The sequence below is a fragment of the Salmo trutta genome, chromosome 12 (assembly GCF_901001165.1).
Source record: "Salmo trutta chromosome 12, fSalTru1.1, whole genome shotgun sequence".
NCBI classification, from domain to species: domain Eukaryota; kingdom Metazoa; phylum Chordata; class Actinopteri; order Salmoniformes; family Salmonidae; genus Salmo; species Salmo trutta.
Genome location: NC_042968.1, coordinates 71,702,340 through 71,714,754, shown reverse-complemented (window position 1 = coordinate 71,714,754; position 12,415 = coordinate 71,702,340). Strand labels below are relative to the sequence as shown.

General features: G+C 43.1%; 1 protein-coding gene across 2 annotated transcripts in view; it reads left to right on the top strand.

Annotated features, from left to right (window-relative positions):
- LOC115204093 (BMP/retinoic acid-inducible neural-specific protein 1) overlaps window positions 1–12,415 on the top strand; it is a 126,851-nt gene that overhangs the window by 34,205 nt on the left and 80,231 nt on the right. For both annotated transcript variants that reach the window (XM_029769400.1, XM_029769401.1), the window contains one exon: window positions 7,887–8,154. In XM_029769400.1, coding sequence (XP_029625260.1) covers window positions 7,937–8,154 — 218 coding nt within the window. In that variant the 5' untranslated portion in view covers window positions 7,887–7,936. The remainder of the gene's footprint in view (window positions 1–7,886; window positions 8,155–12,415) is intronic.

The following is a 12,415-nucleotide window of genomic DNA, read 5'->3' as shown; positions in this document are numbered from 1 at the left end:
AGGTCAGGGCAGTCTGGCCACTCCGGCAGTTCAGGGCAGTCTGGCCACTCCGGCAGTTCAGGGCAGTCTGGCCACTCCGGCAGTTCAGGGCAGTCTGGCCACTCCGGCAGTTCAGCGCAGTCTGGCCACTCCGGCAGTTCAGCGCAGTCTGGCCACTCCGGCAGTTCAGCGCAGTCTGGCCACTCCGGCAGTTCAGCGCAGTCTGGCCACTCCGGCAGTTCAGCGCAGTCTGACCACTCCGGCAGTTCAGCGCAGTCTGACCACTCCGGCAGTTCAGCGCAGTCTGACCACTCCGGCGACTGTTGACTGACGGGCAGCTCCGACGACTGTTGACTGACGGGCAGCTCCGACGACTGTTGACTGACGGGCAGCTCCGACGACTGTTGACTGACGGGCAGCTCCGACGACTGTTGACTGACGGGCAGCTCCGACGACTGTTGACTGACGGGCAGCTCCGACGACTGTTGACTGACGGGCAGCTCCGACGACTGTTGACTGGCGAGGCTGGGTTTACGCACTTGCCGTTTAGTGCGGGGAGCGGGAACAGGACGAGTCGGACTGGGTGGACGCACTTCCGGGTCCGCACGAGAGACAGGAGCTGGAAACCCAGGGCTATGGAGGCGCACAGCCGGTCTAGATCTTACCTCCTGCACAACCCGCCTTGGCTCGATGGAACTAGTAGCCCTGCACGAGCGGAGTGCTCGTACAGGGCAGACTGGGCTGTGCAGGGGCTTGATGGTAGCCGTGCGTAGAGCGGGAGTTGGGTAGCCTGGTCCTCGGAGGCGTACCGGCGACCAGATGCGCTGCGCAGGCATCCTCCTACCAGGCTGGATGCCCGCTCTAGCACGGCACCTGCGAGGGGCTGGAATAACTTGCACCGGACTGTGCGTGCGTATGGGTGAGATATTGCGCTTCTCAGCGAAACATGGCGCTCCCCACCTCATACGCTCCTCCATATAACCACGGGTAGCTGGCTTCCGGCTCTTCCTTCGCCTAGCCAAACTACCCGTGTGCCCCCCCCCCAAAATTTTCTTGGGGGTGCCTCTCGTGCATCTCCTTCAGCGCGTCCACTCTGGCCTCGTACCAACGCCTCTCTGCCTTGGCTGCTTCTATTTCCCACTGCGGGCGGCGATACTCCCCAGCCTGATGCCAAGGTCCGGCCCCGTCCAGAACTTCTTCCCAAGTCCACTTCTCCCGCCAGTCCAACTCGAACGCCTTCTGCTCCTTCCTCTGCTGCTTGGTCCTTGAGTGGTGGGTGATTCTGTCACGGTTGTCGTCGGGGAATGAGGACCAAAATGCAGCAGGTACGTGTATGCTCATATTTAGATTTATTAACTTACAAAAAACAACTGAATACAAAATAACAAAGCTACTAGAACTAACCAACGAACAACAAAACAGTCTAGCAAAGCCTAGGGCTGAACACAGAACAATCACCCACAAAACACAAACACACCCTCATATATGAGACTCTCAATCAAAGGCAGATAGACAACACCTGCCTTCAACTGAGAGCCCCAATCAACCAAACATAGAAACACACACACTAGATTCCACATAGAACTACCTAGACATAAACCAAAACCCGGACATACTAACTCAAACACCCTTTACACAAACACACCACCCCGAACCACATAAAACAAATACCCTCTGTCACGCCCTGACCAAACTACAAAACAATTAACCTTATATACTGGCCAGGACGTGACAATGGCAATATTTAAAAACACTAATAATCATATTTGTGACCAACCGACTCGATCTAATACTGTATGTAGCAAAATGTGAAATTGTGTTTTTTTACATTGGATAAAAGTAGAGACTCAGAACTATAAAATGGTATATCATACACTATGGTTGAGGAACAATGGGAAAGTTATTTTGCTTTAAAAGCTCTTCATTATCTAAACCCATTCAGCATCGTTCACACCCTCTTAAGCCTTAGCCCCACCCATTTCTTTAAGGATTCACATGTGCTAAACAAAGTGAGTAAGGTAGTGAGCTAAACAACCAAAGATTTCAAGACTAAAGGCTGGTTTATACTACGTCAATCGACATGTCTGTAGACAGTTGTCGCAGTGACATCATGCACATTCTATTGTCGTCCGACATCAAGCTTGTTGTTGTCATTACAAAAAAGTATAAACACAGAAACGACAACCTGGTGGTCCAAAATAGCGTAACTGGTGTATTATAACATCAATAAACCCATCCGTTTAAAAATGAATTTAGTATATGTCAATCTAGCAAACCAAGCAACTAAAAGCAACTTTTTAAACAATGTTTTGGTTTGTTTCTAGCTAGTTAGCTAGTTCAAATAATGACCATATCATGTAGCTGACAACATCTTAACTAAGCTAAGTTGTATTCATTATTACAGGAAAATAAACTCACAAGATCGTTATTTACAAGTTAATGGTGAGCTAATTACAGAAAATAGCTTACGGTTATGAGTGTTATGAAATAAAAGCAGGGCATTCAACCAGAAAAGTTTAGAACTTAGACACTGTCTCGTTGGCCTAACGTTATATCCTAATTTGACTTTGATGCAGGTCATGTTGTTCTACACATGGTAAAATCTAAGTTTATTTGTCACATGCACAGGATATAGAAGGTGTAAAAGCTAGGTTAGAAAGTATTACCTACACATACTGAGCAGCTCATGTTATAGACAGAAGTGTGCTACCAATCGGAACTCATCTCTTAGCATGTTCTACCCATCCATTATCATAGCCAATCAATGTCTTTTTTTGTGACTAAACCAACTAGGCTCAGAATTCAGCAATTGTATTCTTATTTACAGATGGCATACACGTTTGTTATTAAGGCACGTGAATGTTCGCATTTTCCAGAAGGCATTTCTGCCCACAAAATGTTATAAAATAAATGTTTATGTTCAAATGCTTTTCCTGTGAAGTTGTGAAGCACAAGATACTGTAAGCCTAGTTTCCTGAAACAAATCACATTTAGTGATTCAAAGATTACTATGATACTTTGAATAATGGAAGTTCTTTGGTTAGCTGCTAGAGAGAGGGAGAACCCACAGAGGCCCCTCAGAAATTGGATGGATCCTCTACATGTCCCTGACCATGTTCTACTCAGGCAATATCGAATACCACGACACTCTATCATGTACTTGGCTGACCTTCTAAATTAAAACTTTAAAAGACCATGAGAGCATGCCGTCTTCCAATCATCCTACAAATCATGATAGCCCTGAGATTCCCAGCATTGGGATCCTTTCAAGCCTTGCTTGCAGGCACAGAGTTAGTCCGTCCTCTGTGAGTCGGGTGGTTAGTGCAGTGTGTGATGCACTGAGTAATCATGTGTGAAGATTTATCAAGTTCCCATCAACTGAAGCTGAACAAGTAAGCACCAAACAAAAGTTTATTGAGGTGGCTAACTTCCCCAATGTCGTTGGTGCAGTGGATGGGACCAGTGTGGCAATAAAGGTCAGTGACGATGACAGGCACAGTATTGCCATACTGGTCCCATCCACTGCACCAACGTCAAAACATGTCTACATAAGTTTAAGAAATGTTTTGCAACAGAATCGGGGGAATGAATACACCCTTGATCACTCGCATGCACAGTTCATCATACCATAATCGCTAATCACTACATAGTTTTCACCATATTGACGTTATTGGCAATAAACTAGAACTAACATGTTGGAAAACCCACAATCCAATCCAATACAGCTCTACACAGCACAGTGTAAAGCAAGCTGTTTAGCAGTTACACTGGCAGGTCCCGGTGGCAATACATTAATAGGATAGCCTTAGCCAGCTAGCTAACATAAATAGCATGCCTCTTTGTTAGAGTCAGCTTGTTAAGTAAGCTAAATTAGCTACATAAGCTAGCTAAGTAAGTGAAACATAAACTAAGAAGAACAAAGACAACAAAATCTCTCTCTCTCTCTCTCTCTCTCTCTCTCTGCTGCTTCTCCTTAATTGTTTTATGAATTAATTTGTTAAAAACTGTTCAACTATTGTCTTTCTCTATCTTTACGTCAACTACTCACCCAACTTCATGCACTGCAGTGCTAGCTAGCTGTAGCTTACACTTTCAGTACTATATTTATTCTCTGACCCTTTGATTGGATGGACATGTCAGTTCATATTGCAAGAGCTCTGATAGGTTTGAGGACGTTCTCCGGAAGTCATCATAATTACTGTGTAAGTCTATAGAAGGGGGTGAGAAATATGAACCACCTAGGTTTTGTATTGAAGTCAATGTACTCAAAGGAGGATGAAAAACAGCTGTCCTCCGGCTACACTATGCTGCTACTCTAGAGGGTACTGTTGAGGCTACAGAATTTCATTTCAAAACAGTCTGTTTTAATCAGTTATTTGGTGACGTGAATATATTGTAGTATAGTTTTATCTAAAAAAGGGGGCCTGTTACGGCCAGCAGGTAGAGCCTGTGATTGGCTGGCCCTGGTCAGCTGAATGAGTTCCCTGGTGAACTGGACTTTTGTAATGTTGCACTATTTTATTTTTATGTAATTCACTCAGTAGGAGGGTCCTCCCCTTCCTCCTCTAAGGAGCCTCCACTGACACACACACACACACACACAGACACACACACACACACACATCGCACACACACTCAAACACACAAAGGTAGACATGATGCATTCTGTTTCCCAAACTCGGAGCAATATCATTTATGAATCCCCTTCTCTCCATCTCCCCTCTCAATGAGATGATGCATTGTTATGTTCTGACAGCCAACTTGAAATTAGTTTAAACTAATTAAATTAAAGCAGGCTTCATTAAATTACCCTGCCATGGATTTGTCATTGCCACAGAGTTTCTGGTTAGTCTCAAAGCAACCTAAGTCAATGCCACCCGTTTCTTTCCGGTCTCAGTTCTGCAACCATAGCAGAAAACCTGCATTGTCTGCAGCCATTGTTGTTAAGGTTCTATTTTCATGAACCACACGCTATTGTATGCAACATCACAATGGGTAACATATTATACAGTAAACTATATGACTGTGGGTACTCTGTTAGTCATGGGTTAGGGTATATAGCCTAGAGTAGGATATATGGATGCAGGTAGACTAAACTGAGATTTGTATGTGTCAGAGACTGAACTGATCCACAAATCCTACTGAATCATCACAGATTAATGCATTGGCAGATATAGTCATCTATTTGATGGTATACTGTAAAGAACCCTGCCAGTACATATGTATGGCTGCCATTACTGTTCAATAGCTTTTGTAATCAAACTATTCTTCCCCCTTTTACAGTAAAAGATTAGACCCATTAAATTGTGGCTGCTCTTTTATGACTTGTTATTGTCTAATAAAGCATGAAAAGGGAAGAATTTCTGCATATAGTAGCACTAATTTGATAGCTTGATGCTCTACAGCCAGGGGCCAAAGTTCTTAAACATAATTACAGATGGAAATGGTTTTCTTATCAGTAACTAAAGACATGACTCCACTGGCAAGTTGGATAATAATGTATGGTGACATCGTACAATGACTAAATGTATTATTTTAATACTCTGTCAGAAATGGTTTCAATTCTGTCTGGAATTATTCACAGTATGGTCATTATGCAGTAATTGATGAGTGTAATATCTTGTAATATCCTGTGGTCCATGCAATGTGACAGTAGGGTACCATTGACTTCTGGGATGTTAAGGTCCCGGTCACTGGGTTCAGGTGCAAAAGTAGATTTGATTTATTTTACAGTGCAGGCAGTGATGCAGAAGAATGGATTCAGAGTTGAAATAGTTTACAAAAATAAACAATAAACTTTGCCAAAATAGCAAAATTCCCTCTACTCAAGAACTGGAAAATCGTCCATCGACTTATACATCTTGGTATATGGCAGATCATGTTACCTGTACAAGAATCTCTTCAGGAATGAGGAGCACAGGAATCCTAATTTAAACTACTCACACCTTTAAACAGATGCATTCCTAATAATAGTGATTATACACTTAAATGGCAATACTATTGCGCAATTAACATTACATTGGCCAACACTTAAGTTAATGAAACCAATGGCATAATGAGCATAAACATTAGCATTCACAATCAACTTTCAAAACACCCCCGGAATGGAAGAAAACTATTTGCAATCTGTGGCTAAAATGATGACATGACCAGGCGCACGCTTACCTAGGAAGCCAGTTCAAGAGCGTGGTGAGTAGAGTGGTGGTGAATAGAGCGGTGGTGAGTAGCCAAGATAGCTACACCAACCAAAATCCAAAACATTTATCAATTATATGATAACCATCAATTATATGATAACCAAACTCAGGCATTTGTGTGCTTATATAATACTGTAGCAATCCTTGCTATATGAGCCACGTTACAATTTCCAGCAAGTGGTTTAACCCGATTGGCGCGAAGGGTTATTGCCTTTCACGCCTGAGTCCCAGGTTTGCTTCCCACTTCCTTTGTTCTCTGTATCGGTGTCAGAAGTGGGATACCAGCTGTCAGGCCATCTGAACTCACTGCCCCGGACGTGTGAGTGGGCTGAGGCTAGTAGAAGCACGGGGACGTGCCTCTTCAGAGGGTGCAATGTACCGAGCCACGTTACAATTCCCACCAAGTGGATTAACCGTATTGGAGCAATGCGTAGGTTATTTGCCTTTCACACTGGAGACTTCGCCGATCAACATGTTACATGTCACTTCCCGTTCCCTCCGTTCACTACAATATAAAGCATGATGTTTAATGGGATTAGGAGTTTGGTAAGACATGTTTGTACCAAACAATCAGTCTGTTTGTGTCGGGAGAAATAGAGGGAAATGTCCCAACCTGGCTCACAGACACATTGTCACATGGGAATTAGACACACATGTATTATTATCTTCTGGGTGTTTGTACATTGTGCAAAATTATGGCTATCCCTTTTGGATGCATGTACACTTATTTCAGCCCTGTCTCTTCATTTGTATGTCATGTATATAAGACTGGGTAGATATAATTAGTGTTGCATGATCATCATAGTGTGTGATCTGAAAACAGGACTTGTCCACTCTGACCTGAGATCTGTCTAACAGACTCTCGAGGTCACTTGCCAATCAATATCATTATAAATCATTGTTAACTTCGCTGAGGTTTGCTTTTGGAGAACCTTGCATGCTGTACTCATCCATGTATTGCCAATGTGTCCAATTCCTCTGATACATTGGCTTTACGTTATTGATTGGACAGAGGTTCGCCTTCAAATCTGCATTGCCATGTCAATACACTTCGGACCATCATTTCCCATGTTCACCTAACCAATATATCTTCAGATAACCAATGTATCTCAAGTGAATGCTCATTTAAGGATATCTCACCAATCACACCAATCAAGCCATATTGAATACAGCGCCACTGAAGTGTTCAAACGGTCCATCAAATCGCCCGTCGATTGGCAACATTTTGCCTAGCAATTTATTTCCTGAGGGAACATCAGACAATGCTTCCCCACGTAAACCAGCTCCATGTCACAACTTATCATAAAGCAGCCTCTTAACCTTGTCTGAACTTATCATGGCACCAATTAGTCTGGAGAAAGAGAAGGCCACACATCCAGGGATGTAATTCATTTTCATCTGCTGAAAGGGCAACATTCCTCGTTAGTATGGAAAGCTGCAATCTGGGCCCTGACTGGGAGGAGGATACGAGGGGCCTGAGATTGGGGGAAAAAAGAACAACATAAATAAATCCACAAATCATATCACATCGAAAACAGTCTTTCGGTGACACTGTCTTGTTCATTTTCCGTCAATGCCGATTAGCCTAATTCTATTAAGTCTGTTTCACTTTCGCTGACGCCCCAGTATTTTTTAAATAGACTCGTCATGTAAATATATTTCTCCCCCTCCCTCTCTTCCCCCTCTTTCTCTCTATCTGTCTTTCCACAGGTCTCCACATAATGGAGCGAGAATGAACAGAGAGCGGCTGAAAGAAAAGCATGAACTGGAGGTTTATTGAGGTCATCTGCTTCCTGTTTATATGGGACCATATAACAGTTCAGTCTTCCCGCCAGGACCTGTCCGCCGCCGATCAACATGTCACTAAGCAGTTTGATTGGCTCATCTCCGACCGCGGACCTTTCCACCACTCTCGGAGTTACCTCTCCTTTGTGGAAAGATTCCGCCAAGGATTTACAACCAGATATAAAATTTATAGGTGAGTTCACTTTAATTTGTGCATTTGGGTGGTGCTGATGTTGCAGAGGTTTTAAAGACACTCTCTGGCTAAATGTTTTTTTTCTATTTTGAGTCTCTTTGGAAGAGACCGTGCAAAGGTGTACTGTGTACAAGTTTTGTGTGAAAGTGCACCCTTTTTACAGAGTTATTGTACTTACCCACCACACACACAAGAAAGTGGCTGTGCTGTGTGTGTTAAGTGATGGAGTGGCTGCGCTGTGTGTTAGGCTGTGTGTCTGCTTAGAGGCAGGGGGTGTTATAAATACGTTATGCAACCACCAGCCATTGTAGTTATTTGCCTCACACATTGTGGCTCAGCTAATCATTCCCCAATTAAATAGTGATGTTAAGAGGATAGACAGCTGCAATGTGACAGAGATGGAGTCAGAGCCATCCTCTCTCTGATTAGCCTCTCAGACTCTACTGAATAGCTGTGTGTATAAAAAGTGTCTATATTAAAACGATAGACAAAAGCTGCATGGCTTGGCAGTCTGGATGAAATAAAACATCTAAGCACTGCATTGATACTGGCGCTGTATATTTTAGTTAAGTTCTGGCATTATTATGATGATTATGCCAATGTGTAGACATTTGGTAGCGATCTATTCAGGGCTACTGTGTGTGTTTGATAATGAAGACCCAAACGGCACAAGTTAAATGTTAAGCCTGGCTTAAGGAAGGGAGGTCAATGTAGTATGCAATCATGGTCGTTTTTAATTCTTGTTTTCCATGTCTGGTTGTGTTTTTGTCTTGAGAGAATAATCGGCAACATGATATTGACAAATATGTCATACACACAAGCACACACAACTTTACTTCATATTCTAGAAGTATGGCATAGTTTTCAAGGATTCTAGCTAGCATTTTGTAATGGGATATGGTTGGCATTCTCTTGACAGGCATCAGCGTTCATGTAGTATTCTTTCCTCCCTGCAACATTACGTGTTGTGAAATACATGATCTGCCGGTGTTGGATATCACCCTTCTATTTCCTGCTGTCTTTGCATTGCAAATCTCCTTACAATTGACTGACAAGGTACAGCAAATACATACTGTACCTGGGAGCTTCCCTTTTAGAGGTGTGTGCTTAGTTTTTCCTGCTCTGCAGTCCAAAGAGAGAGCGAGAGTGATAGGGAGACCAAGACAAGAGAGAGAAAGAGAGACTCATCAACAACATGTTACATTCATTTAGCGATACGGTTAAACAGGGTCTCTCTGTTCTTTCCCTCCTTTCCTCCTCGTTTCATAGATTGCCCCAGTAGCCTCTGGTCCCCACTGGGTTTGCTGTCTTTATATTGTCACATGTAAACAGAGCATTTACATAATATGTAGCTTGACAGCCTGGATGGTATACAGAGGCAGGAATCTCAGACTAACCATCCATGGCCCCATGCTGCTGTCGTGTGTGGCTTATGATGCTCGTTCGATTAATGAAAGAATCAGAAGAGGCTCAGGCATTATGTATTTGCCTGGGGAACAGAGTCTCTGGCACTGCAACACAAAGGTTGCAGAAGCAGGCTAGCTCGACTACCTCCTCACGTCTTGGTTACCTATCAAACAGTAGGAGGCATCGAATTCAGCTGTCAGTGCAAGGTATTGCCTTGCTTGTGACAAGACAATTAAATCTTGAATCAATACGGAGTGAAATCCATTACACTTCTCATTAAACATGAAAAGTAGAAATCTGCAATCACATCTGTTAGACATCTGGGCCACTGTCAGACAAACCGATCTGAGTCATCTGTCAACTGGATGGATTCAAAGGAAAACCTACATTCGGTTTAGTTGTTTTGGGAGAAGTCTGTTATACATATCCTTCATTTTGATGAAGAGTGGGCTGTATTTAACAAAGGGCAGCCATGCCCTCCAGATCCACCATCAAACTCAATGTGTTTTCCTACACAACGAATACGTTTACAGTGAATTATTGTCGTAATTACTTGTCTGAGCCTTTTATGTACATGCACAGGATGATATAGTACATAAACATATACTGCCAGTCTACTGCCAATACAAAAACAGAACCCTGATATTATTATTCACCCTGTTTGCACATCTCACCCAAACTAGTGGAGGTAATATGAAATTAGCTTTTGCAAAAATGTACATTGTGTTGTGAAAACTATCCAATTATCTATGAAAGTATCCAGCTGTGAAATTGGCATAAACGCTCCCATGGACATAGATTATCCCAATCACATGTGGTAAAAAGGTAAAAACTATAAAGCTGTCTTCATTCTCCTATGCTCTCACCCTGAGGTTCACAAAAACCTTAGCTACAGACACAGTTACAATGTCACATATGACTCCTTTTCCACCTCTTTTTGGCTCCCATCTGAAGTAAGTAAGTTGAGAAATAAATAAAGAACTGGCAGCAGATGCTAACTGGCAATAAGAAGTGAATAGCTTTGTAAATTTCCCCAGGGCTTCCGCTGTCTTTGCGATTTACTGGTTAGAAAGTGGTTGAATCAGACTTACAGGGAGACAAAGCATCCCTCTCTGCCTCCCTTATCAAGAGAGATTATCCCAAGGCGGACCGTTGGACAATGCCAACCTGATCAGCAACAAACAAATCTCCCTCGTTTTTAATAACCTCTGCAACGTGCCTCATTCTGCATGCCAAACACACATATTTAGGACGCACTGTGCTGGTTTGGCACGCCGGAAAGGTCACCATCACTTGGAGCAAAGAAACACTATGTTGCTACACTTTATCCCACCCCCAGAGGTGTGTTTCTTCCTTCCCTAAGAGTAATTGGAATGCATTGGTTAAGGTATCGGCTGCGACGAAAGTGCTCTTTTTCTCCCTTCTATGCATATTACACAGTGGCTTGCGAAAGTATTCACCCCCGTGGCATTTTTCCTATTTTGTTGCCTTACAACCTGGAATTAAAATAGATTTTTGGGGCGTGAGTATCATTTGATTTACACAACATACCTACCACTTTGAAGATGCAAAATATGTTGTGTAATAAACAAGAAATAAGACAAAAAAACTGAAAACTTGAGAGCCACCTTTTGCAGCAATTACAGCTGCAAGTATCTTGGGGTGTCTCTATAAGCTTGGCACATCTAGCCACTAAGATTTTTGCCCATTCTTCAAGGCAAAACTGCTTCAGCTCCTTCAAGTTGGATGGGTTCCGCTGGTGTACGGCAATCTTTAAGTCATACCACAGATTCTCAATTGGATTGAGGTCTGGGCTTTGACTGGGCCATTCCAAGACATTTAAATATTTCCCACTCGAGTGTTGCTTTAGCAGTATGCTTAGGGTCATTGCCCTGCTGGAAGATGAACCTCCGTCCCAGTCTCAAATCTCTGGAAGACTGAAACAGGTTTCCCTCAAGAATTTCCCTGTATTTTGCGCCATCCATCATTCGTTCAATTCTGACCAGTTTCCCAGTCCCTGCCAATGAAAAACATCCCCACAGCATGATGCTGCCACCACCATGCTTCACTGTGGGGATGGCGTTATCGGGTGATGAGAGGTGTTGGGTTTGCGCCAGACATAGCGTTTGCCTTGATGGCAAAAAAGCTACATTTTAGTCTCATCTGACCAGAGTACCTTCTTCCATATGTTTGGGGAGTCTCCCACATGCCTTTTGGCGAACACCAAACATGTTTGCTTATTTTTTTCATTAAGCAATGGCTTTTTTTCTGCCCACTCTTCTGTAAAGCTCAGCTCTGTGGAGTGTACGGCTTAAAGTAGTCCTATGGACTGATATTCCAATCTCCACTGTGGAGCTTTGCAGCTCCTTCAGGGTTATCTTTGGTCTCTTTGTTACCTCTCAGATTAATGCCCTCCTTGCCTGGACCTTGAGTTTTGGGGGGCGGCCCTCTCTTGGCAGGTTTGTTGTGGTGCCATATTCTTTCAATTTTTTAATAATGTGTTTAATGGTGCTCCGTGGGATGTTCAAAGTTTCAGATATTTTTTTATAACCCAACCCTGATCTGTACTTCTCCACAACTTTGTCCCTGACCTGTTTGAAGAGCTCCTTGGTCTTCATGGTGTCGCTTGCTTGGTGGTACCACTTGCTTAGTGGTGTTGCAGACTCTGGGGCCTTTCAGAACAGGTGTATATATATATACTGAGATCATGTGACAGATCATGTGACACTTAGATTGCCTCCAGGTGGACTTTATTTAACTAATTATGTGACTTCTGAAGGTAATTGGTTGCACCAGATCTTATTTAGGGGCTTAATAGCTAAGGGGTGAATACATATGCACGCACCACTTTTCC